The following is a 27,165-nucleotide window of genomic DNA, read 5'->3' as shown; positions in this document are numbered from 1 at the left end:
GGATATCTGCCCTATAAATTATTAAATCCCATTACACTGTACAAACAAATATATAACACTATGAACTTAGTGAAATATCACGGCTGGTTTGTAGACTTCTTATATTTTTGATAATCTGATCTACATAAATCCATGTATTTATGGGCAGACAGACATTGGGCAGCACAGAAATATAAAAAACTAAATGTTCTGATCCCACATTACCATTTTAAAATATTAAATGAGATGTTACAAGATGCCAAAGCATGTCAGGGACAAAGAGTTCAAGTTAAGCAGAATTTAATAATCACTAAAAATTACACCTGATATTTTCACAGGGCAAATGTACAGAAATTTAAAACAACTATCATTTTTTTTAGGTTAATTTCTCAGAAACAACAGGTCCATGAACTGGTGGATCAGCTAAGGAAGGTTATTTGTGGTTCACTGGGTTTGGACAGCAGACGATAAAATTCCTGCTAATGACTTCCAACACATTAACTTATCACCAGTCTCTTTTTATAGAAGGTTTTCATAGGATACACCCACAAACTGGTTTACACATTACAAAAAAGTCCATGTCATTATATTCATTTGTGCATCATTTATACAATTGTGTGTCAGTCACTCAAAAACCCAGACATGTTCTTCTCATTCACTGTCATTGCTGTCGCTGTCTGAATATGCCCCCAGCAGGCTGAGAGATGATGACCCATTTTGTGTGGTAACAGGCCTCAAGGCATTCTTGGACTCAGCCATAGATGCATTTGACTCTGTGAAACAAGACACACAATGATAGAAAATAAATCTAAGAAATGTTTTTATATTTCAGACGAGTCAGGGTGCACAAGGTTTTCATAAAAGCTGTATGAGATACTGATGTGTTACCCGTTTGTGAAGTGGGAGCAGCAGCTGCTGCCACTGGACTGGGTTTGATGAAAGTCGCTGCTGGTTTCTTTCGCACAACCAGGGACCCCAGGGCCCCTTTACTGCCCAGTGTCCCCACACTTCTCTCCCAGCTCTCCACCTTGGCCCTCTTCCCTCCTCCAGCTGAAGTTCCCTGTGGAGTCACAGCATGAGACAATTCCTGCTCATGGAATGGCTTTTTAAAAAGTTCTTCGGTTGAGGTTTTTTTTGTTGCATTTGCATCTTTGTGACAGTGAACAATGCATGCGTGAAATCCAGCATTAGTGTTCAGTCTCATAAAGCCATATCGGAGTGGTACTAAGCAATAGTTCTTACGACTGCGTGTTCATAACAAAATACTTCTTATGGGCATTGTTTGACTGTGGATCATTTTGGGCTTTTGAGAAACACTGATCCACATTTTTCACAATTTTCTGACATTTTAGAACCAAACAATCAATTAAAGAAAATATTCAACAGATTAATCAACTACGAAAATAATTGTTAGTTGCAGCCCTAGAGCTGTTAGATGAATAATTGCAGACACAAGCCTGAAATCTTGAGTGTTATAACTTTAAATAGGGTAAAACAAACATTATATATTTGCAAACATCATTGCTATGTATAGGGGCCTACTAACCTGTGCCTCTGGGGTTTTGACAGTGGTGAGGATGTCTGTTGGTTTGTCTGTGCTGGGTTTCCTTGACTGCGCGCTGCTACTGCTGCTCTCCTCTTCCTTCTCTGAATCAGAGTCGGAGTCTCTCAGTCTTTTCACAAGGGCACGATCCAACATCTCTCTGTGAAACAATTCACATATTCAGTTTTGTTTGTATATATTGCTCATAGTTCCCACTGATAATAAGAGGAAAACATAAAACTAATTCAAACACATAGGCAGAGATCAAAGCACCTATAGCATTTGGTATGTGATATTTTGATGGCTGTCATGTGTCAAATAAGTTGTTTTTTACTCAAATGTACACTTAAAAAAAGACCCCTATAACAACACATTGTCCATTTAAACCTTCCCCACTCACTTTGTTTCACGTTCATCCTCATCTTTCTCCCTTTCCTTCTCTCTCTTCTCCATCTCTCTGTATCGGTCGATCATTCCCTCAAAGTCCACCAGAGCTTGCCTCTGGTTCAGCTCCTTCAGCTCCTGCAGGTTCTCCAGAACCTCCATCTCCATCTTGGAATCCTTTGTGCGGTTCTCCAACACCTGGTGGAGGATTGGGAAATCATCAACTCTTCCCTCCTATTGGCAATTACAATAATAACCGTACATTACATTTAAACACTGACCTTCATGGGGTTGTTAAGTTCCTCTTCTTCCCTCTCCAGCTGGACTCTCTTCTCCTCCTCCTCAATCAGTTTCTCTGCCTGGAAGTTTCGCGTTGCACCATGCTCCATTGCGTAGTCTGTGTTCTCTGGGTCAGTCTATAGTCACAACAGGGGATAAGAAAGTGTGTGAAACTATTTATTTCAGGAAATAGCACACAGCTTAATAGTTACCTTTACTTTAGTATTTGTATTGTCTCATTTGAATAAATACCACAATGATAATCAGTGCATCTCACCTTAAACGTAATCTCAGCAAGACATCGAGTACATTTGATGTAGAAACGGAAGATCGGTAGTCCCATGTAAAGCTCATTCTGAACAGTCTCTTTGCGTGCATTGAACTTCTTCCCCTTGTAGATGTACTCGCCACATGTTTTACACCTGCAAACAACCAGAGAGGCAATGCTGATGGCATCACAGTCACAGGACCCATTTACAGAGGCCAGAAATCCCTTGTTGCTAATAGTTTAGCCCTGTTCCCTGTAGATACAACCAAAATCTTAAAATGAAATAAGCCAGCCAAGATGCCGGCTCTCATTAACAGCCAGTGACATTATCCATTTTTTCAAGAGCGCTCAACAGGAACTTGTTTCGCTTTCCAAGAACTTAATATAAAGTCTTGCGTCCATGTTAGTATGGGATGGAAGTACAGCCACACGAAAAGATCGTCAACTGCAGCATAAACAATGACCAGTTGCAACCCCCTTTCCCTGTACTGCATTCTTAAAATGATATTCAGAATTAGTGCCAGACCAATATATATCAGCATGGCCAATATTATTGACCAATGTTAGCTTATTACAAATATACAGTATAAGTACATCTTGTCTATGTTTGTGGCCATTTGGAAGTAGTGTTCCCATTATGCAGTTTGTGTACTGGTATGTGAACAAATTTATAATTGGTCACAATTCTTTTAGTACCACATTTAAGGAATTCTTATTAAAAATGTGTGTTTATTTCACAAAGCTACTGGCACTTCGTCCTCATGTTCTGAGATCCTAAATGTAAAGGTGGGAAAACTGCACTTTGCTGTTTATGTGAGCCGTGGGACAATAAAAGAGAGTGGAACATTGATGAAACAGACATACCTCATATTGAATGGAGCCATCAATCTGACCACATACTGACGATCTTTTGGGAGTTTAAGTTTTGGGATTTTGGATGGATCAAAATCCGGGGGGTAGTATTTCTGTGGAAGACAAAACACACATTTGAGTAACTGAAAAGCCAGTGTCACGCTAAGATAATGACCCTCTGATAGGACGGGTTCCTCTTACCACGGGAGGGTGCATGCATTGCCTGAAGGTTCACCTGGACCTACATTGCTACTCTTCGACTTCACTCCAATTTAACCAGAAGTAATTGAAAAATAGCAACACGTGGACTGTTTATTTCATCTTTTTAGCATTGTTGTTTTATCAAATAGGTTTTGTAAAGTAAAACACGGCTTATTTATCAGAAATAAATGCTTTTATTCTTCGGTACGTGTACCTCACTTCTTATTATTCATTGCACTGAAGTGTGAATGTAGAATTGTAACGGTTTAGATAGTAGTACCAGATCAGGACTAACACCCTTTCCTAGCAAAGGTTATAGTGGGATTCACATTCACACAATGTAATGTAACATTCATTCAGACTGCATTTTCGGCCTGCAACTAAATGTATGCCCCTCTCTATAATTCAGTCTCAGCCCTACCATCAAGTATTTTATACGATTTTTTTTAAACCAATAGTGGATTGCAACAAAGTACTCTAGCTACATTTACTGCCTACACATTTGTAGGATACTACAGTTTGGTATTAGTACTTTTATCTAAGTAAAGGACCTGAATACTTCCTCCACCACAGTGTGAAACAATGTTTTTAATGCTGACTGTAATACATTTACTCAAGTACTGTACTTAACTACAATTTTGAAGTCATTTTTCTTGATTATTTCCATATTATTAAGTTACTTTATACTTTTACCCCACCAGGTTACATCTCAGAGGGACATTTTTTACTTTTTACTACACTACATTGAATTAACTATGCCCCCAATGTGCTAAAGCGCTAGAAACGCCCCTGATGTAACAGTGACTTTAGTTAAACCGTTCACTACGGAATTGTTATCATCGTCAATAACACCACAGTTAGCTTCAAAGCTAACGGTAGCTTGGTTTTCTTGCTCAGTCGATAAGGCTGTTTTGAACGTTGCTAAAAAAAGAGGCACACTGTTCATATACTTACATTCAGTACTTTTCTTTCAGACATTGTTGCTGTTGATGGAAACCCAACGTGGAGAATAAAACGTTGGAATAGTTCGATTGAGAGCTATTTCCACAACACTGCTAGCTAGCTAGCTGTTTCTTGGTTGGCTGCTGTAAATTCCATAGACAGTTAAAGGTATTTTTCTAACTAAACCGATTGGCTGCACTGCATTTCCGGTTGTTTCGTTATTAGTGTCATCAAAGAGCGCTGCTGCCCCCATGCGGCAAGGGTGCCGGTTTTTCTTCTTCTCCCTAAAGGCATAAAATACTACACAATACAGCAGGACAAGGATGTAATCAGATACAGACAATTACAGGGAAGTAAAAAAAATGACGTTTTTGTATTGTTAAAAGCAGCCTATTGGCTTGTAGATGTGAATTACATTTGCATTTTGTAATGTTTAAGTTATTATTGATTTACAATCTTCTCCTCTCTGATGGATTTTGTGGAGGAGGGTTGACCACAGCACCACACCATGGCCTAATATTGATCAATGGTACAAATCCCTCTGGAGCTGCTGTGGAAAGCAGTGAAATAATATAAAAATACTCTTTTGTTCATATTCTAAGAAGAAAATAGAATCACATTGGAAGTTGAATGTTTTTTTCTGTTTATTGATTTGGATTCCCACCAACTGTCACCAGCACAACTGCTACTCTTTCTGAAAGAAAGAAAGAAAATGAGCAATTCAAAGGCATAAGTATAAATTCAATAAAAGAGACAGTAATATGACATGTATAAATACGTATACACATGTAAATACACACGTTACAAGCAAAACATTTAAATCTTCTTTATTCATATACTTTACGTCATTACTCTGTTTGCTGCATGTTCATGGATCTTGTCAATTACTGATCATTTTAAACCAAAAATCACTTGAAACCTATTACAAAAATCTTCAAATTTGGATGAAGGTTCCCACATTCAGTTATAACAGCACATACTGTATCTGTGTGTTCAGACACTTCATAGCATATTTATATTGAGTAAAATGTAATAAGTCATGTTTAATTGCTACACCTAAAAATCAAGTGTAAACAATTAGAGATGCATCGTGGGTCACTTTAAACACCTTTATTTGTTATATAATGTGTTTGTTAGTCACACAAACACCCACACATTTGAGAGTGTTTATATCTCTTTAAGTGTATGAACCTGTTGAAATAAGATATGATGAGATAAATATTGTGTCAAACACTCCAAAACCAGACCTTTACAACATAGTTTTCTATTGAATGTATCAACCTGAATGAGTGATAGGATTTGTATGTTAACAATGGCCCTCATTTCTGCCTAAGCCTTGACTTTTTCAGACAGAAGAGGAGATTGTGATCTACATGGTGGAGGATTGGCCTCTCAGGGGTAACATGAATTGTCAATGACATGGGGTCTCTGACAGGGTTGGTGGGAAAACATAAACCAGCCAACCACACACACACACACACACACACACACACACACACAGACAGACATTGCTTAGGGGTTGGTTAAGGTTATTAACCAAAGGAAATTGGATCCTGATTACAGATTGGTGTCAATGGGGGTCAACCTGAGGTCAGCTTTATTGAACAGAGGGGACAAGAGAAGACAGGCAGAATAGATTAGCAGCAAAACATGGAGTTTGTCTTTATTATTTTATCAAAGGTGCCCTCCATAAGAGGTGGTTAAGAACATGCTATTAGTTTTAGACAAAAAAACAAGACATTCTTTTACATTTGGATTCGACAGTTCCAGATTCGGATTCACAGTTTTGTGTAGTGATTGTTTTATGTTTTGTATGTGTTGAGTTCTCAGCCTGATGATGGCACATGAGAATGACTCATAAATGAGTCAGATATATGTTTAGGGTCGTGGTTCAAGTCCCCATATGTACCAAAGTATGATGGGGACTGATAGCTGCAGAGCTGCCCGTTCACTTCCAGGGCACTGCCAAGGTGCTCTTGAGCAAGGCACCGAACCCCAAACTGCTTGGAGAGCCTGTCTATCGACAGCTGCTCTGCTCTGACATCTTTTCATTAGTGCATGTATAGGTACTAAGTATGTGTTTTTATTTCAGACCTCAGTGTAATTTGTATTCTAACAACAGAGTGAAAACATTGGGGTTTCCCATGCAGGATTAATAAAGTATAAATTATTATTATTAATATTACTATTATTATTAACTGAAAAGATGTACGTTGCTAAAAAATAGGCCATCCAGATTAAGGTTTAAAAGTCAAATTAAATTGCAAGCTTGGATAAAGGTCTGATTGCAACTCAGCTACGAGATTACATGATCAAATATGTTTTATGAAATGTAAATCCACCTTTAACCATCCTTGATTTCCTCTTGTCAGGTCCCTTCCTCCAAAGACACAAAGGTGCTGAGCAGTGTCACCCGTGTCCAAATGTTCCATGAATATTTCAGAGGGCTGAGACTTCTTCTGATGCCAACAGCAGCCGTAAAGCGCCTATAAAGAGCGAGTGCCTGGACAGAGGACAACAGGACACCTCTGCAGACTTCGCACTTTTCTCGCCCACTGAAAAGAAGGACTCCCCCTGTTTGTGTGTCAGCACCATGGTCAGCGCTCGGGCTCTTCTCCTCGCAGCCACCTGCTGCTGCACCTACCTGTGGCTCGCTCGTGCAGAAGACTCCTCACTGGAGACGCGCTCTTTGGATTTTCCTTTGAAAACGCAACAGGAGAAAGACCTGGTGAGAGGTTTATTCAGCGTGTTAAATGTGTCAGCAGGACGAATGAAGCTGTTGGTGCTTTGAACGACTGTCGATAAAGTATTTAAATTGTTCTGGAAAGTGACTCTCATACGAGATGGTTAATAGCATATGCATTAAAGATAAAGCTAAGATAAACTATGGGCTAACGAGTTTTCACCAAAATGGACACACGATGTCAAGTTTCAATAGCATAATCTCTTTTAATCAATATTTCTTTTTTGGCATTGTATTCTTTGCAGATTGACGCGTTGCAAGAAGTTTTGGAGAAGCTGAGGAGCAAAGAGATGCCCTTAGAGAAAAAGCTTGGCTGGCTGCCTTCGGTATGTGTTATAAATTATAAAAACAAATATGTGAAAATTGAAGAATATTTAGAGATGTGATTTCTGGAGGGGTTTAAATCTCGTGTATACATTTTTGTATTAAATTTCAAGTAGGCTAATTTTCACAAAATGGACACGTCATGTAAAGCTTTTATAATGAAACTAATTTTATAACAGGCGTTTGTACATGGAAATCAAAGCATAGTTATTACTTTCCAAACTATTACTTTGAAAATGTCATTTGATCAAGAAAACAAATGTAGCTCACGATCTCTATCCGCATTTTAGTGAATGTATGTTGTTTTCTGTCTTTCCAGTGTGACGCCGGGGAGCCGTGCGCCGTGCGTAAAGGCGCGCGTATCGGCACGCTGTGCAGCTGTCCCCGGGGGACTTCATGTAACTTTTATGTTCTTAAATGTTTATGAAAAAAACCCCAAAAAAAACAATGAATGCAAGAAAACACAAGAGAGAGTTCAGGAGTTTGGAGTGACAAAATCTGTTGTCATTCTCCTGGGACAAAAATAAATGTAATATGTGATAAATAATAAAGGACGCTTTTCTTTTATAAACGTGGACTGGAAAATGTTAGAATATAGGTTTTGAATATACTTGAAAGTCTGTGTGTGATCTGTATTTTTTTTTCCGTTAGGGAAGTTATTTGTAAGGAATTGTGAAAGATCTTGAACGCAAGTTTGTCATAAATCATTTTACCTTGTACTTTTGGTTTGTTTTTGTTCTGTTGTTGTTGTTGCTGTTACATAGCGAATAGTTGAAAATATATCAAAGTATCGGTTTCTAAACACATTTGTAAGATAATACCAATAAATCAACTAAATCATATAGTGTATGTGTGTCTGTAGCACTATTACATAAAAAGTGGGGGGTGCCGGGTGCAGTGTTATAAATAATTTATAAATGCACCACCTCACTTTCTAGTCTATTAGCAGCTGAATATTTGACATTATTCCATAAACATCACTTGACGGAAAATTGCCTTTAATTGAAACGGCTGCACTATAACACTTAGTGGACAGCATTAAAGAAAAATATACTGATTCCTTTTGCCTCTAGTCATAAATAATGCAGCGTCTTCCACATTCACTAATGCGCGTCTGCATTCCACCACACCAGCTGTCATCTCTCTATTATAAAAGGCGCTGTCAGGCTTTTTCAATGACATCACACCCAAGTGCAAGTTTCCAACATGGCGTCCAGCCGGCTGCCGGAGAGGGAGGTCCAGGAGGAGCCGAGGCGCGCTGCGACCGCAAACCCTGACTTGTGCCTCCACAAATATTCCCTGCTCATCATTATAGGACGGACCGCTCACCTCAGCCCTACGGGACACATCAGCAGGGAGATTGAACGAGGTAGGGCCTATGGCAACGCCTCTTGAAGCTGCTGTATTCTTTGTCGTTCTTTTTTTTTTCTCAGGATAACAAATTCAGACGCCTGCATGTTCTGTTTGCAAGCTTCATCGCCAAGGATGCAACACTGACCCATTGCAGCAGCGTTTATGTAATTTTATTCACCCTGCTGACCGAGGATGCGTCATCTGGTGATACTCCATCAGCATCACCGGCGCATCCCTCTAGGCACATTATAATTAAAAGCAGTCTGAAACCGGTGGTTTGTGTTTGCTTCAGTAGGCGATATCGTCAGGCAAAGCTTTAGGGGAAGTGTTGCAGGGCGGATAAACACAAAACCGTTTGTGTGTTTGCTTACAGCAGGAGACTGCAGGTAATAGACAGTTGAGTACATGGCATGCAGCTTGTTTTACTGTGTGAGTACAAAAGGTACATTTGAGTGCAGATAATTTATGTAAAACACAGCATGGCTGTATAGATAAGGAAACAGAAACGGAAACACTAGTAGCATACAGCTAAGCCACAGTGTGACAGAAATCGACCAAGAGACATTTATCATTATTCTTAGCACTATAAACCTTTCATCAATGTCCAACCAACCCAAACCATAGGCCTATAGCTCCAAAATCAGCCAAGACAAACAGCCCCGTTTTCAGCTGTGTGACATCATTCATTTTCAAGTTTTCCAATGCGTTTTTAAATGGTTTAGTTGTTTTAAGAGTCGTGTGTTCCTTCTTTCTTATCTGTTGCATAATCTAATGCATGCATACAAAGCTTATGAGTTTTCTTTTTTAGGTTTTGTTGATAATTCCAGTTTATGTTTGTTATTATTGTTTATTTAACAAAATATGTTCACTCAACTTTCCCTTTTCCATTTTCTTTACATACGTTTAAAAACAACAACAACAACTGATAGTTTAATCCAAATTTGAGCTCCCATATATTAAAAGGATTTAGTGGCAAAAGAACCAAATTGATTATACCCATGCGAGTCTTGAGCACACTAAACACCAGTAAATACTCTGGTCCATTTAGACATTTCTACACATGATTTGCCGCTAAAAACATAGCCCTATTAGGAAAGTTCAACCATTCTAATGATTTGCCTACTTAAATTTGTTATTTAGTGTGATAAAAAAAATGTAACTTGTCATTTTATTTTGTACAAATATCTATCAGTGTCCACTATCCATTTTTGCGACAACAACTATACTTATAATTGCATGAATGCAGATTATTGATTGATTGACTACTGGTGTTTACATGTACTATTTGTAAAAATGAGTAATGCCTACAATAAAGAACGTGACACGACAACTTGTAACACTTGTTTTGTGAATATTTGTTGACAGTTGACAGTTATATGATGCATTTTGTTGATATAGCCTATGTCTTTTTTGTCTTCAGGTATTCGGTCATGGGACATTGACTTAAACTCCTGTAACCTAATCCTCTATCTCCAAGAATTTCTCTCCCATCACACGGCATCTTTCAAGGGTGCAGGTAAGTAACAGCGTGTTCATTTGACCTTGCATTGCACAGAAAGTCCCCATGGTAACCCGCCAGTTCGGCTGGTCTGGGGTCAACGAGAGAAAGGAAGGAAGGAAAGTGGAGGAGCAGTCCGGTGATTGTTTGACATGGGTGTCACCTCTGGACATAAAACAATAGAGACCTGCAACCCAGTTGTGCCACCTCTCTTTCTGCATGTGTTAATCTTTTTAGTATGCAGAGCCAAGTACGAGCAGGGAAAACGGTAAAAAGGGCAGACAAACAGACAGATGACCAACACAACTGTTACATCTGAGCTGTGAAGTGATAAACACAGACAGCAGCAGAGCTCTTACCAGAGAAGACAAAATGGCAGCCAGGCCGGTGACCTGTATGTGGTAAATAGTACTGTAGTGAATTATCTTGTCATACTGTCTACAATGAATCATCTGGGTTAGTGTGCGTGCATACATACTGTACATACATACTGTACATACATACACACATCTTATTCAGCATTGTTGTCCTTGTTTTAGCCATATGTCTCTTTCTGTGTATGTACTTGGAGAGCAAAAAAAAAAGCCAAAGTCATATTGCCTGTTTGTGTTCACAAAGCTGACTCTAATTCTAACTCTGTTTTACTACTGTTAGAGCTTACATGCTATTTTGGATGTCAGGGTTTAGTACAAGGAGGGATGTGGCATTTTCTAAGAGATGGAAGGTGAGAAAAAGAGAGGTGACTGGAATAATTTCACATTCCTGCTCAGAGTTAGATGAGATTATAGACACCTTTACAGTGATGTAGCTAGAGCAAGCAGCTTGTTAGCTTAGAATAAATACAGGAAACATGCAGTACGTTTAGTTTAGTTTTTTGTATAATTCAAACAACATGAGATAAAACTTGTTAATTAATGAGCTTTAGAAGCTGATGACCAGATTCTGGTACCTTTGGACAGAGCCAGGCTAGTTATTTCCCCCTTTTTCCAGTCTTTAGGCTAAACTGAGCTAACCGGCAGCTGGCTGTAGCTTCACATTTATGTTATATATTTCAGACATGAGAGGTATTGCATCTTCTTACCCAAGTCTCGGCAAGAAAGCAGATAAACCTATTTCCAAAATTGAGCCACAGAGATGTTTCACAGTTGAACTAGTGCATGCCACGGATTCACAAATTGAAAAGAAAAATGTAAAAAATGTTATTCAGTGTAATAGCCAGTGAGGAATGACAAAGAAACGTTTGTACTTATTTGGGTCATTATGATCCAGTCGGCTGTGTCCGCCTCTGTATCCTCAAAGGTTGATCCAGTTCCCCTCAGACTGGACATTCACTGGAGACTGAGTTAACTTGGTATCTCATCCCCACAGAGTCCCTCTGACTCAGCTGTTCCACTCTTCTTCCTTCCTCTTTTTCGCCAAGGGAGTCAATCACCTGCCTGGCTGTCCCAGTCCACTTTTTCTCATTGACTTCTTTGACTTCCCCTCCTGTTTCCGTCTGGCCTCTCGCTCCCTGCTCAGATCCCTTGGCTTGTTTCCAGACTCCCTCAGCTCTGACTTTCCCCGGCTCTTGTCTGATTCTCCTAGACTGTCTGTCCTTCTCTTATTTATTCTTTTTTTCTGTCTTTTTAGGGCAGAAGTGTCTGCGCCACAGTACCAGAGTGTTGGACACTCAAGTGCTGATCAGTCCATCTCAGGAACAGGTTCATTCAGAGGTGAGGGGATAAATCCTGGTTCCTTCAGAGATACAAGTTATTTGAAAATAGCTGACCAAGTAAGGTGTTATAATAATGCATGGATGCACGTTTTCTTCTTATTATATTGTTTAAAATTAGATCTAAAAGCAAGGAATATAATTTGAGAATTATTATTTTGTTCTATTTTGATTCTGTTCTCAGAGGAATTTCATATGATTTTCTTATGAATACAGATAGTACAAATTCTGAAGGATTCTCATTTGATTGAATCAAGGGCCACAGATCATTATTAGATTTTAAAAATGATTTGTTTGTCAAAGAACATTACAGAAAAATGAAAGAATGCCAGTCACAATTTCACAGAGCCCACGTTCATGTCTTGAAATGGACTGTTTTTGTCCGACTAACAGTCCAAAAACAAAAAAAATGTAATTTACAATAACATAAATCAGAGAAATAAGAAAAAAGTCATGTTAAAGAAGCTAAATAGTTCATATATTTGAACTCTAATGCCGATTTTGACGTATGGTATGGAGATATAATTTGATTTCTCTCACCCCTTTTTATCTTTTCTCTGATGCCTTTTTAATTTTGACAATGGGGGAAATAAATATAAAACAGCTTACCATCTCTTCTCTGGCCTGGCCAGGTGTTTGCTTTGCTATCCAGGGAATCGGCCCATAAGCTGTTGATCTTGGCTGGCCAGAGCGTGGAGGAAAGTGGAGAACTGCTGTTTCACAGAGGACAGTTCTCACCACACCAACTGAAACAAATACTAACACAGCAGGTACGACAAAGACTTTCACTTCTGTGCCGATAAATGTCCAGATGTTACTTCAGCTGCTGATTAGGTGCATTTAATCTTGAACGTCTAGAAAAGTTTAGCTTATATTAAAGCTGCAACCAACTATTATGAAAACATATTACAGCTATTCATTCATTTTATGCTAATTAATATTAGCCCAGCTAATTTATTGTTTGTCCTGTATTCTAAAGTGTCTAAAGAAAATGTTCTGTTTTCAGTTCACAGATCAGGAGAACTTAGCCTCCTCCAAACTCAGTCTGACCCTCAGCTGTCCCAACATCGGCCACTGGAGGAAGACTCTCGTGGGAAACCAGCATCTGCAGAGTCCTTTCACGCTGCTCCTCAATCCCCCAGAGGTGCTGCCTGCCATGGAGGCCCTGGGGGAATTCACCTCCCTCATCTCTGGTACCCTTTCCCCTCCGTCTCCCTTCGACCTCCTGCCTCCTCCCACCACCGTGGGTTTTCTCAAGCTGTCCCGCCCCTGCTGTTACGTGTTCCCCGCCGGGCGCGGTGACTGTGCCTTTTTTGCCGTCAATGGATTTACAGTGCTGGTGGACGGCGGCTCCGACTCCCAGGCCTGTTTCTGGAAGCTGGTGCGCCACCTCGACCGAGTTGATGCAGTTTTATTGACGCACATCGGGACAGAGAACCTCCCCGGGGTCAACGTCTTCCTGGAGAGGAAGGTAGCTGAGTTGGAGCTGAGCTCTGATAGCAAAGGTAAGAAGTCAAGTCAATTTTATTCATATACCCCAAATCACAAATTTCCTTAAAAGGGCTTTACAATCTTTTCAGCATATGCCATCCTCTATCCTTAGGTTCAAGGAGTCTTTATTATCCCCGGGGGGGAATTTGTTGTGCAGCAGCCTTAAACATAAATGACACACAGGTTAAACAGGACAACAGCCATACATCTAGAAACAAAATAAATACGTACTACACGGAAGTCCACACCTCACATTGACTTATTAAAAAAGCCTGTTGCAGCAGGGACAAAAGAGTTTTTGTGTCTGTTTGTCCTGCATTTAGGCTTTAGACTGAATCTGCGGCCAGACGGCAACAAAATGAAGCAGCTGTTCAGGGGGTCTCTAGGGTCGGCCAGGACTGATTGGGCCTTCTTGAGAGACCTTGTCTCATAGACAGAGTTTATGTCAGTCAGAGGGTTGTGAGAAATCTTGCTGCACACACCTTAACTATACATTGCAGCCTGTTCTTGTTTTTTAAGCGTGAGGGACCCAAACCAACTCACAAAGGCAAAAGAATAGATTCAATAAAACAACAATTAACATCCTTAGACCCTTGGTTGGGAAAGAAGGAAGGGGAAAAAACATAAACATGTAATCCTATTAACCCGTTTCATGTTCAAATTTCCTTTTTCCTTTCCGTGTCTTCATATTCTTTTATCTGAACAGATGACTCATCTAAGAGGCTCATCTCCCCAGAGCTTGGAGTTGTGTTTTATAACGCCCCCAGCAAGTTGCAAGTGGAGGAACAGCCTTGTAAGTGATCCATTAAAGCCTACTGAACTCATGTCTAATGCAAATTATTGAATATCAAGTTAAGTTATCATTCTTCTCATGTCAGGTGGGGACAATGTACTGAAGAGCACACATCAGGCAGCCCTAACCCTACAGCTGTTAAAAAAGTTAGACATCAGACCACAGCCAATGTTTCGACCACAAGGAGTTCCCATTGAGCCGCTAACCCTGTTCCAGAAGATGGGAGTGGGACAGTTGGAGTTATACATCCTCAACCCCGGCAAAAACAGCCAGGAGTACCAAACATTCATGCAAAACTGGCCTGATGCATTGTCACCAGCATCCAAATCCCAAACTCTCCCTCTAACCGCCCTGGCCTCAGTGTGTGCCCTGCTAGTGTGGCACCCAGCGTGTCCCCAGGAGAAGGTGGTCAGGGTGCTGTTCCCTGGTGTTACCCCACAAACAAAGCTGCTGCAGGGCTTGGAGAAGCTGAAGGGGCTGGCCTTCCTCCAAAAACCCACTGTGACCACTGGGGACCTGGAGAGACTGGGGGAGGACGTAAAGACCAAGAGGACAGAGAGCCAGGACAGTGGCAGGTCACAAGGAAAGGAGTCAACACCCAAACATGGAAAAGATCGGGGAGTTAAAGAAGATGGAAAGGAGATACTGGTAAGGGAAAAAGGAAAAGTATTGAATGGAGTCGCTACAAGAGATGCTGAGAAGACCAGAATCAAAGAGACAGGTGTAAAGCAAAAAGGAGCATCGTCAGAGAAGAATACCTCAAAGAAGGGAGGAGGAAAGGATGGGAAAAAAGAGGAGAAGCCTGGAAATAAAGAGAACAGTGTTATGAGGAACGATCAGGGGAAAAAGGATGTTCTCCTTTCCAAATCAAAGAATGAAAATAAAACTAAGCTCAAAAAGGATGCAAAAAATGAAACTAAAACAGGGGTGAAGAAAACAAGAAAACCCCTAGGAAAGGAGGCACACAATGGAAAGAAGGTAAATGTAAACACTGAACTGTCATTAAAACCCAACGCTGGGAGTGTGTTAGAAGTCCCAGAGTTAGAGCAGCAGAGTGGACCAGAGAAAGAGACTGAAGAGAACCCCTGTGGCTCCAAAATGTCCACCCCTGAGGATATGACAGACGATTTTCTCAGGCTCCGGGAGGAAACCGAAAGAGGAGAGGCGCAGGTGGTGAAAACAGCAAATAAAGGAAAGCAGAAAAGCAGTGAGTCAAGAAATGAAAAGAGCCTTGGAGGCATTAGCAAAGAGAAGAGTAAAGAAGGTGATGACACACTAGGGGAAGAAGCTGCAGGGCTAATGAGAGGAAAGAGTGGTGATAATGGAGTGCAAGATAAGGCTTGGATTGCAGAGAAAGCTGGTGTAGACCTGCAGAAAGCGCCTATAGACCAGCCTGGAAATGCTGCCAAACCAGCAAAGGTTGTAGGATTTCCGTCTCCCTTGACCAATGCGCCAAAGAGCGAGCGTAACGAGCTAGACTTAACCCCGACTGAATACACTCTCCTGGACGGAGCTTTGAGAAACAGCCCTCCCTCGCGATCCTCTCCAGAGAACCAGGCCCATGTCAGCCCCGACGAACAGACGGTAGAGCCTGCCTCCCCTGATTCGCGGCCCAACAGTGCAGGCCACACGCCTTACTGTCTTTCCCCAGATGACGTGTGGTGCAACAGGGTCACTCTCAGCAGGTTACAGGCCCAGATGGGTAACTTTGAGTCCGCGGATGTCAACCAGCCAAATGGATCATCCAAGCAATGTGAGGGGCAGCCCAAAAGCACCACAGAGAGTCACGCAAACCCCAGAGAGAGGCAACTAAGTTTCCTTTCTTTGGGTACACTTAAAGAGGGATCCTCAGACGCCTCTCCTTCTCTCGCTACCACCACCACCACTACTACACACTCCATGCCAGCAGAGGTGAGCTCACCTCAGTCCACAGAAGTAGATGAATCACTGTCTATGTCCTTGGAGCAGGGACCAACCACTGTTAGCCAGAGAGAGGGGGATGAAAATGTTCATAACTCCCACTCCAATGGAAGTCATTTTGCCGGAATTTCTTTACCAATGAAGAAGCCTACCAAAAATTTAGGGCAGGGCTCAGAGATGGGGCGGCCTGCAGCTCCAAACACACTTAATTTTGAAGCGTCAGCTCATGATGTGGATCTATGTCTGGTTTCTCCCTGCGAGTTCAAGCATCTGAAACAGCCCGACTCCAGCTCAGGTGCGAGTGAGCCCTCCCGAGGACCCTTCGCTCCACATCATCACGGCAACAACAACAACCCCAAGGACACGTCACCCAGCGAGTCAAACGCCCCCGTCTGCACAGAGGACTGCCCGTCCACCACAGCAGATGGAGGTCTGGACTCAGATGAGGATGAGTCCTGTAGTGAGCCGTCTAACTCTCCCCATGATCTCCGCTCTAGTCAGGCTCTGCCCCCGGACCCTCTCCCAGCCCCTTTCAGGGACAGCCCGCCACTACCCCCACATCCTGATGCATCCATGCCCGTTCCTCAGTCGGACTCTGGCGCTCGCGGGAATAAAGCAAAAGCCAATGGCATGCGAGGGAAAAAACCACCAGCGGTGAGTTTGTCTTATTAGCACAGAAGAAAAGGATGCCTGTGTAATTTGGTCCATGAGTCCATGTGTGTATTTAGACTACATTTGTATTACATACTACTTTTTTATTGTGGCTGCAATCAAACCTTAGTATCCCTGTGCCATAAGGAATCATAAAGCTTCATACAACATTGTGTCCTCTTTAAGAATTTAGTCTGGTGACATTTTAATATAATGCATATTTCGTTATGAATGTGAAGTCACATTTATACTATGTTACAATAATAATAAATAATGCTTTAAGGACACAATTATTGTTTATTATTATGATTGGAGTGAAATCTAACTGTTGAATAGGTATTTGTTTACATCGAACACTACACAATTCTGCTTTTTTGTTCCCAGGTCACAGAGGGCTCCCAAAGACTAGGCTCAGGGAAAAGCAGGACAGGGAGCCAAAGTGGAGTCGCAAAGGGGAATGTCTCTTCTACTCATATGCCTTCCTCCAGCGTCCGCTCAGCACCAGCAAAATCCTCACCCAATCCAGGTATGAGGTGTAAAATGTAACTTATTTTAAAACTGGATTTTTCTGATAATTTACCCCTTTTTGTACTTTCTCTCCTGTCACAGGTTCTAAGTCTACCTCTGTTGGTGAAGTCAGTGTTTACGTGGACCTGGCCTATATTCCCTCTGGAGCCTCCTCTCACACAGTCAGTGTGGACTTCTTCAGATGCGTTCGCTCCTCCTGTTACATCATCAGCGGCGACAGTCCAGAGAAAGAAGAGCTAATGAGGCATACACTAGACGCACTACTGGATGCCAAGTTATCCTGGCCTGACACTATGCAGGTACACACACAAACACACACACAGGCACACACTTCATTACATCCTGCATTAGCTAGGATAAAACAATTATTTTGTCAGCTTGAATGATTTTAGCCCCCATGACCTTCTGTTTTTCTACAAATGGCTGATTGATGCTAGCTGACAACAATCTATGTTTCATCTTGGCTTAAAAATGACTTTGTTAGCATTCAACAGCTCACATTAGCTTTTGATTGCATAGCTAATGCTTAGAGTCCCAGGAGCTGTAGTTGTTGAATGAAAGTCATTTTTTAGTTATCTATCTTAAAATAACAAATGCTCAATTTGCTAATTTTTATTAGTTTAGCATTCCAGACACAAAGATAAAAGCCCCACGGTGTACTGTAATGCACTGTATGTCTATGTTCTGTAACAGAGACAACCTGGAAGAGGTGTGGGACTTCAGCTATTAATATAGCTTAGAATAGCAATTAGATTGTTGACATTTGAGATGCCCTGATTTATCAGTGGTCCCCATACTTTTTCTGTCATGCCCTACTTTCAAAGCAGAGTTTTCCTAAAGCAAAAACATAAGACAAGGAAGCAGGCTGCATTAAACAGCCTTGCAACTTTGAGAAACTGGCAAGCAATAAGTGGAAAAACGGCTGGTTAAATATCTGCAGGGAAAGGAGTAAACAGGTGAGCAGGTGGGTGGGGAAGATCATGTGACTGTGACTGGAGGGAAATTGGGTATTGCAGGGGAAGAAGGAGTAGCTGGATGTGAATCATGGAAGTGACTGAGATGGGAGAAAAAGTCTGGGGGCATCTGGTGGACAGGAAGAGAATGGCAATGAACGGGTTTGAGGAAGTGTGAATGTGGCTGGAGGGGATGAAGGGGGGGGGGGTAATGATCAAAAACAGGTTCATAAAATGGTGATCAACCTTTTTTTACAACTAAACATTATTTTGTAATTATTCTTCCAATGTTTTTGCCACAACTAAATGACAACGGAAAGTTGAATGTCAAATGCAAGCAACTCGGATCATTTTCCTCCTTTTTATCCGCCTAACCCCAGGTGACAGTGATCCCTACTTTTGAGTCGGTGCCGATGCAGGAGTGGTACCAGCAGACCCTGGACAGACAGAAGGAGCTGGGCATCACCGTGCTCGGATCCAACAGCACTGTCGCCATGCAGGACGAGACCTTTCCGGCCTGCAAGATAGAGTTTTAAGGCCGACTTGGAGATGCAGCGATGGAAAATGGAGGGTGAATATGATCTTATTAAGGAAGGAGATGTGCGTGTGAGAGAAAAAAAGAGACAGGGTTGAAGGTACAAAAGAAATAGAAAGTTAAAAACAGAGATTTTGGGGAAATAAAGAGAATATAAGGCCCCTTTCTGCACAGCTGACATGGGACTTTCACCCATTCCTCCTTCTGGTTAATAACTTCTTTTTAGACCCATGACCCTGTGGGAAACAGGAGTGGAAATCACACTGGCTGCAAGAAAAGCATATCCAGCTGCAATCATGCGGATCCACATAAAAGCTTTATTTGGTAGATTAGTCGATATCTTTAGCATACATGGGGTTAAAGGCACTATGTGCAGGCTTGTTTTCTTTATGCATTCAGCTCTGAAGTGTGCAGTAGTGTGTGCTAAAACAAAGGGCCCATTTTGCTTCTTTTATTGCAACATTTACCAGTTGGCATAACTACTCAATATACTCCCAAATGGCAAGAGTGTGCAAATGTGAAATGATGTCTGATTAGCACACAAGATGTCTGTATTGTAAAAAGAGAGTCTTACATTGTACCTTTCATGAAATTGCATTCACAGTGAGCGGTCAGATGTGTGTTGTGAGCAGTGTACGCAGATATGGGGTGAGCTGTGCTGTGTGTTGTACCTGCCTGCTTTTTAAAAGGAGTGTTGAACCACTGTGGCTTCACTGTTGACCTTCAGATCTCTGCCGAGCAAATGCAATGTATAATGTATAAGTAATAATCTGAGATTATTAAATCTGAGTGTGCTCAAACAAATCTGTTAACAAGGATTACCAGATTAAATGTAATAGCATTATAGCAATCTCATTAAGGATGGTACTGTCATTGTAATCCATTACAAGTTCTTAAAATCATGCTAACGAGGAATCAGACAGCAACTGCTTTTTGTAGTAATAGATGTTCACTTGTTAATTTACTAAAAAACATGACAAGTGACGACATGTGTTTTGATTGTGGATATGATGGATATGACCGTACAGTTTATTGTAGACAAATATCTTGCGCAACATAAAATCATGGTCTAGTCACAGTGAGTGTAATAAAAGCTTTCCACATTGTAATTTGTAAATACAAATATATTTAATTTATATTTGGAACAAAGTAATCCTAAATGTTATGGGAAATTACACTCCTGAATTGCTGTAAAAAAATTGACTACATTACACAATAACCCTATTTTTCATGGGTCCATCATTTCTTAATTCGCTATACAGTGTGCAACCCATTTTACTGCAACATTTTCAATAATAAAAAAAATCCAATAATCTGGTTTGAATGGAACAATTTCCTTAAAGGAAGTTCTTCTTGAAATAAACTACTGCTTACAACTAACTATCTCAACTCCATTTTCCCTGTAAGTAGCACCAAATTACTTTTTCCGAGACTTCGCAGGAAATTATGAGGATGTCACAGATCTGTAAAATAAAGCACACACATGTAATGTAATGGATTACATTGTAATCTCTCCAGACCTGTCTGTCCACTGTTTTCCTTTTTATTTCCCTTTGTCCCATGTCTGCATGTCCAAGAACAGTTGTCATGTTCTGGTTAGTCTCGCTTTGCCACGAATCACAATGTTCTCAATTCACATAAATGTGGCAAACAGAGTTTCCTCAACACCAAAGCATGAGATCACATGGACACCACCGACCATTTCCCGCTCCGCCTGATTGCTGCCTCCAAATTCAGAAAAATAAATCGATTCAGTATCTCTGAATTATCTGGTATAAAGTTTGTAATTTGACAAATGCATGGTTGAACTTTTATCATGGGCTTGTACTGTCCATGAAATTTGTTTTGATTTTGTGCAATCAGATTTCTTTTTATCCCACTTTTTCTGCAAAATGGCTGCCAGATGAAATTATGTATTGGCATCGGAGGGTTGAAGTAAATCTGTAATCATGGGCAACAATTACTTGAACCCCACAGTAGCAAAGTGAATAGTAACTACAATGTGTATGTGTCCCGCATGTATAAAATACTGTATGTTGTTTCATTCATGATATTCATGAGGACAGAGAGCACTGTGGAAGAGCGGCATGGTGGAATGAACATTAAAAACCTTTCGCTTTTTAATTGTCTGTAACAATGTCAAAATGTGTGGGTTGTTGGGCCGGGACTAATGTATGAATAAAGAATGTGCATCACCATTCAAAAGTGTCTGTTGAGAGTTGTGGAAGAGCCAATGATTCAGCCATTCTGCCTTATGGACATGTGTTGCAGCTCAAAACGAGTTAACCACTCTTTATCTGCAGAACCATTTTGCAGCCCAGATTCAACTAAAGATTCAGATCCAAAATACTCTATTATGTTGTATATACTGTATATATATAGAACTATTCAATTTGCCAAAAGTACACAATGTAAAAAGTTAAAACAAACTTTCATCATCAGTTTACAAAATATTACAAAGTTATAAAACCAGTAGTGAAAACTAAGCACTGCACCAATTTTGAGGTATTTTATACTTCTTATACTAGCCTACATTTCAGAGGGAGATATTGCACATTTTACTTTACTATATTTAGGTAGTGTTGTAATGTAAAAAAGTAAAAATACTTCACTATTGTACTTACGTAGAATTTTCACTTATCTGTACTTTCCTTTGTTACTTATATTTCCGGCAACCTTTACTTTTACTCCACTACATTTCGTTAATAAAATGCATACTTTTACTCCACTACATTTCCCCTCAGCATAGTTACTCGTTATAAAATAAGAAGAAAGTTGTTGCACTGGAAAAAAAAGGAGGTTTAGCAAATCATTGCTCCTAAATTGCCAAGATAATGTGCCCTCCATTCCAGTGTGAGACCTGATGCCTGTGTTTTGCCAATTGACAACATTGTTTTAATAAACTAAAGAAGAAGAGGAGGAAGCATAATGACTGATATAGTGCCATGGAAGAACCTGGTGCAGGCTCCGCTGCCATGGTAACAGATGATGATCGCCCCTAACACAGTGGTAATGAAGATAACGTTACACACCTTTGGTCATAAAGTTCATAATCTTTTGTTTTAACTTCTACTTCTAATACTTCAGTACATTTAATATCAAAAATACTTTTGATACTTAAATAGGCTACAGTGCATATCAGATACTTTTAGTCAAGTACTATTCTAAAAGGACTTCTACCAAAGTCACTGTGAAGATACTTGTACTTTTACTTAAGTGTTGCTTTCAAGTACTTTACTGTATTTAGTCTATGTCAAAGATGTAGTTTGGCTACTACACTTTTTAGATCAATACTTAAAACCCACAATCAGTTAATTAAAATGCATTGTTACTACCCAACAACATCGGAATTGACTCTACCCTGACAAGGCAAGGCAGCTTTATGTGTAGAGCACATTTCAAGCAATTCAAAGTGCTTTACACAAAATCAGTTAAACAGATAAAACACAAGTACAAACAGTTAAAAATCATAAGCATTAAAAACCAATAAAACACGTGAATGGACAGTTTAAAACCAAATAGAACATGAATTAGTAACAATATTCCAATATAGAATAGGCTAATTGTAATATTGTTAGGCTACGTTTACTTTACTTTAAAATGATCTCATTTCACACACCACCTGACCAAAATCAGGTTACAGGTTATCGTTGGGAGTCTCATCTCCAGTTAACTTAACATTGTTTTAGGCCTGTTGAAAAATAAGTATTGAATAAAAAGGGGCGGAGACCCCCAAAGGGCTTGGCAAGCCGCGTGACAACACAGTTTTATGTAGTCCATGGAGAACACCAACCAGTTTCACTTCTGTTGTAAGCCTACCCCCGACGGAGAAACTCACATCTTACTGAACCACAGCGACCCTGTTTTATAAAAGCACTACGGCAGGTAAGTTCATCTGTATTCAGATTAAACACGTCTCTGTCATTGGTCCCACGTTAATTATCAAGAGTTTTAGCTATTCCGATCGCTAAGGGGTTACTTTCGCTTTAAGTTCGATGGCTTTTTTTTTCATCTAAGAAACCATTTCTTAGATTGTTTGTATCAATCAAACATAGTTGTGGACTGTGGGCAGTCTTTGCTGTGATGTTTACATGTTGTGAAGCAATGACTTATTATAAAAAGCAGTACAAATGAACCGTTTCAAAACATGTCCACCAAAGTGAAAGTGAAACTAACTCATTTGACTAAGGTTAGCTAAAGAGACAAAATGTTATGCTTCAGCAAGTATGTAGCCTAAAGTTGTTGTTGTTGTTGTTGTTGTTGTTGTTTTTTAAATGAACCTGGCAACCCACCATCTGGTATTGCTGATGACTGATTACTGCTCCATGAAGCAGCTCTAAAGTAGAAAACCATCATGTACAATTTATACACGTTGTAACCCATAGAAAATAAAGCACATAGTAGGCTAGTTTATCACCTGTAAAACACCATCTTGAATGTGAAAAATCACATTACAATAAATCTGATTTTCAGATATTTCACATGTGATCGTAAGCAGTGGTGGAAATAAACTAAGCACATTTACTCAAATACTTGACTTAAGTCCAGTTTTTACTTGTACTTTATTTTTTAGGTAGCCAATTTCTGTTTTAGGATACTTTATACTTCAACTCCACAGAGGAAATTATTATATGTTTACTACACTACATTCCTATGAAATATATTGATAATAATTGACACTTTTTATTCCCCGCCCCTGTAATCTCACAACCCTTTAGATTGATTTTGTGACTATTTGAAGGTTGTCCAAACCCCCTACCTAAAATCCTATATAAAAAGCTAAAACTAGCTACAACCAATACTTAAATGCTTACACATTTAAGTATACATAGGCATAATAGTATTACAATCTTATAATGTCATATATAGGCTAACATGCATGGGCCATTTTTCTGGAGATAGATGGTACATGGTATATTTTGCTGATAATACATCTGCATGGAAGTAACATTTTTAATGCAGAACTTTCACTTGTGTATGATTGAATTTATTTCCATTTTTAAATTGTTGTATTGGTACTTTGATCCACTAATGAAAGTAAGACATCCCATTTGAAACACATTTCAACACATTCTATATGTCTTAGCATGTGATTTTGGACATTTCACATTATACTTAGTTATAATATTTCACATTTTTAGTAAGAGTAAGCCTTATTAGTGAATTCTACCATAACATCTAATCCTAGTTCTGTGTCCTCAGGTGTGTTTGGAAAGTCCACCTCAGTCATGTCCGTGGTCACATCCATCTTGTCTATAGATCTGCAGAAGAAGCTGCTCTCTGTCCTCGGTCATGTCAGACTCCACCTGCTCTACAAAGCCAGCGTCCACGGCTACACTGCTGCTGCTTTCCACAACCGCTGTGACAAACAGGGGCCCACTGTCATTGTCGCCTACAATGCTGCTGGGTTTGTCTTCGGGGCCTACACCTCAAAAGACTACACCCAGAGCGGAGAGGGTGTCCGGGACGAGGAGGCCTTCCTCTACAGCATCAGTGCAGGGGAAGATAAACCCCTGAGGGTGGCAGGTATCAGCGGACAGTCTGCTTTTACAGACGGAGCCACTGGTCCGAATTATGGTGCTTTGGTGTTCCTGCATGAGGACAAACCTGAGATCCAGTCCAACCCAGGGACAAACTTCACCTTTCAGGCTGCGGCAATGCACGGAGAAGACTTGGCACTGACGGAGTTTGAAGTGTTTCGAGTGGAAGGTTTGTTCTAGCCACATACTTTCAGGCCAATCTTTAAAATACATAATTGGTGTGGACTGTTGTAAATTAATTTAAAATTTTAGAATAATATATAAGCCATCGTGTTGCACTTTATTTATTTTCCATATGCAGGCTTGGGAGATGTTCTGGCCAAACCCTGGAGGAATGTACAGTGGACAAATGAGTAAGTAGAAAACTTTGGCAACTTTTGCGACTATGAACTCATTCAAAAGTAAAGTAAATGGCAAAAGTGTTTTAGTATCCAGAATAGAAGAAAGAACTGTAACTGTAAATGTCATCTGTCATATATCTTCCCTTTAGGAGGAAGCAGCAGTTGATGACGGCTATTCAGAGCTATAAGCCTGACATTAAAACAGTTAATGAAGCCCGGGTGTTGTTGGTTGGACCTGTCGGGGCCGGCAAGTCCAGCTTCTTCAACTCCATCAACTCAGTGTTTCGAGGCAACATGACATGCCAGGCCATTGCTGGTACAGCAGGGAAGAGTGTGACCACTCAGGTACTGGCTCAAGTTTTACTCTTTGTGATACTCTGCAGACATGTTGAAGCTGAAATGTGTCCTTTGTGTTTGCAGCAACTGAATCAGGACAGTCAGATTGTACCCTGTGACAAAAACAGCCAAAGAAAACATTAAAAAGGCTAAATTAGAATGGTTACAATTTGTAGATCATTTGAAGGCTTCCATTCCTTGACTGCTTCTAATATTATGAATGTAAAACTAATTCCACACATGCTCCAATTATACAGTTTGTCCCATTCAATTCTGTAGTTCCGGACGTACACCATCAAGGCAGGGAAACGTGGTGGAGCTGTTCCTCTGATCATGTGTGACACAATGGGGCTGGAGGAGAACACTGATGCTGGTTTGGACACTGAGGACTTAGTCAACATCTACAAGGGCCACATTAAAGATCGCTACCAGGTCTCCTAATGTCTCTTAATTCCTACATCGTCATGATACTACTTTAGTGTAAGAATGTAGGATGCTTTATTGAGTTATTAATAACAATTGAATCTCCCTCTGCTTTTTTGTTCCTCAGTTTAGTCCATCCACTCCTCTCCAGGCGGACGCTCCTGGCTTTAAGAAGCAAGCGACTCTGAATGACAGCATTCACTGTGTTGTTTACGTGATCGACACCTGTAAGGTCTCGCTCCTCACCCAAAAAATGCTGGACAAGTTCGCTAGCATCCGGAAAAAGACCAACCAGCTGGGTCAGCAGCATAATAGCATTATATTAAGAATCATTCTGCCATTTCACACTGTATATCAGTTCTTCTATTTTATATATGTTTATATACTAGTCCTAGTATTACAGGTACTTTTAACGTATGATACCAACTGACACCAGTATACGTTAGTTTCTTTGAGTATGCCGATTACTTTTTCCTTTCCTCATGCTGAATTATGTATCTCTTGCTACTGCAATGACTATTTTCTTCCAAGGGGTCACTAAGCTTTCACTTTATATTCTACTCTATTTGAATCTAGTCTCTTCTACTCCATTTTCTTCTCATCCAATATAGGAATTCCTCAGATTCTGCTGATGACTAAAGTGGACGAAGCCTGTCCTCTGGTGGCAGAAGATTTAAAGAACGTGTATAGCAGTGTTTACATCCAGAGGAAGGTAACAATCATCGTGTTATGATGCTCAAGAAATCAGATTGGGAATAGCGATGCTGTGGAAACATGTTTTTTTGTGGTGGCATAAACAACTTAGTCCATGTACATTGCTTTTTCTTTTGCCGTCTTCCAGGCCCGGGAGTTGAGCGAGTCTCTGGGCATCCCCTTGTCCTGTGTGCTGCCGGTGAAGAACTACAGCGAGGAGCTGGAGCTGGACCAAGACACTGACATACTACTGTTGACTGCTGTGGAGCAGATGCTGAACTATGCAGATAGCTTCTTCGAGAACCAGGTCATTGAGGACCAATTAATGATTGAGCAGCCGGATCTCTACAGATCCAGTGATCTTACCCGTCCAGATCTATCACAACAAACTAAACACATTGTTTGACCGACAGAACGTCAGCATTTATCAAAGTTAATTTCAAGCTGATGAGTTAGTTAATCAAATATAGGCTATTGAAGAAAATGCATGGTTGTTTAAAAGTGTATCCATTGATACCTGACACTTGTTACATTTCATTTTCATCTTCAGCAGAGTAACCAGGGCTTCATGAGCTCCAGAACACATGATTCCACATCATTCTTTTGTCAACTTTGAGTTTCAGCTATCCTGAATACATTAGAAAAGTAAAGGATTGTTCATACTTTTAGTGACTTTACTCTTAAAACCCTTTAAGTTGTTGTCTATTTTTTACCACTGTTTTCCTTTAAATGCACTTACGTTTTTGATAAAACATGCATGTACAATTATATCCAGTATTACACACTACGTTTTGCTCTTCTTGTCAATATACAGTTGCAAATGGAAATAAATGGACGTCTTACTTAAACATGTAGGCTATGGCTGTGTTGCATGTTTGACTTTC

The 27,165-nt window shown here is 40.3% G+C and overlaps 4 protein-coding genes and 1 long non-coding RNA gene across 7 annotated transcripts; 3 read left to right on the top strand and 2 right to left on the bottom strand.

The window, feature by feature from the left end:
* Positions 1–262: 262 nt before the first annotated feature.
* On the bottom strand, positions 263–4,660 carry yju2 (YJU2 splicing factor homolog). Its single transcript, XM_032499566.1, has 8 exons — positions 4,461–4,660; positions 3,318–3,418; positions 2,463–2,607; positions 2,188–2,322; positions 1,923–2,104; positions 1,526–1,682; positions 868–1,039; positions 263–752 (listed from the first exon to the last, which is right to left on the bottom strand). Exons 1-8 carry the CDS (start codon positions 4,482–4,484, stop codon positions 631–633), a joined length of 1,038 nt encoding a protein of 345 aa, XP_032355457.1. The 5' UTR covers positions 4,485–4,660; the 3' UTR covers positions 263–630.
* A 2,173-nt stretch (positions 4,661–6,833) lies between these two features.
* On the top strand, positions 6,834–8,033 carry LOC116670024 (cocaine- and amphetamine-regulated transcript protein). The gene is made up of 3 exons (XM_032500257.1): positions 6,834–7,176; positions 7,437–7,517; positions 7,835–8,033. The coding sequence occupies exons 1-3, from the start codon at positions 7,042–7,044 to the stop codon at positions 7,940–7,942; spliced, it is 324 nt and encodes a 107-aa protein (XP_032356148.1). The 5' UTR covers positions 6,834–7,041; the 3' UTR covers positions 7,943–8,033.
* Positions 8,034–8,657: 624 nt separating this feature from the next.
* Positions 8,658–21,153, top strand: map1sb (microtubule-associated protein 1Sb). Of its 2 annotated transcripts, XM_032500217.1 has the most exons (11): positions 8,658–8,884; positions 10,289–10,384; positions 11,996–12,078; positions 12,710–12,847; positions 13,084–13,582; positions 14,275–14,361; positions 14,447–16,935; positions 17,317–17,458; positions 17,542–17,759; positions 18,794–18,984; positions 19,175–21,153. In XM_032500217.1, exons 1-10 carry the CDS (start codon positions 8,722–8,724, stop codon positions 18,947–18,949), a joined length of 4,071 nt encoding a protein of 1,356 aa, XP_032356108.1. In that variant the 5' UTR covers positions 8,658–8,721; the 3' UTR covers positions 18,950–18,984; positions 19,175–21,153. The 2 variants fall into 2 exon arrangements, with proteins under 2 accessions (XP_032356108.1, XP_032356107.1); XM_032500216.1 differs by having other exon boundaries at positions 18,794–21,153.
* LOC116670029 (uncharacterized) lies at positions 11,967–12,968 on the bottom strand. Its single transcript, XR_004326933.1, has 2 exons — positions 12,687–12,968; positions 11,967–12,100 (listed from the first exon to the last, which is right to left on the bottom strand). It is a non-coding gene; the product is annotated as an uncharacterized LOC116670029 (long non-coding RNA).
* A 1,459-nt stretch (positions 21,154–22,612) lies between the features above and the next one.
* Positions 22,613–26,757, top strand: LOC116670014 (interferon-induced protein 44-like). Of its 2 annotated transcripts, XM_032500235.1 has the most exons (8): positions 22,613–22,833; positions 24,151–24,657; positions 24,790–24,841; positions 24,979–25,174; positions 25,445–25,597; positions 25,716–25,887; positions 26,200–26,300; positions 26,430–26,687. In XM_032500235.1, the coding sequence occupies exons 2-8, from the start codon at positions 24,177–24,179 to the stop codon at positions 26,685–26,687; spliced, it is 1,413 nt and encodes a 470-aa protein (XP_032356126.1). In that variant the 5' UTR covers positions 22,613–22,833; positions 24,151–24,176. The 2 variants fall into 2 exon arrangements, with proteins under 2 accessions (XP_032356126.1, XP_032356127.1); XM_032500236.1 differs by lacking the exon at positions 22,613–22,833 and having other exon boundaries at positions 24,177–24,657; positions 26,430–26,757.
* Positions 26,758–27,165: the final 408 nt, after the last annotated feature.

This window comes from Etheostoma spectabile, chromosome 20, assembly GCF_008692095.1.
Source record: "Etheostoma spectabile isolate EspeVRDwgs_2016 chromosome 20, UIUC_Espe_1.0, whole genome shotgun sequence".
NCBI lineage: Eukaryota > Metazoa > Chordata > Actinopteri > Perciformes > Percidae > Etheostoma > Etheostoma spectabile.
This window is presented reverse-complemented; position numbering and strand designations above follow the sequence as displayed.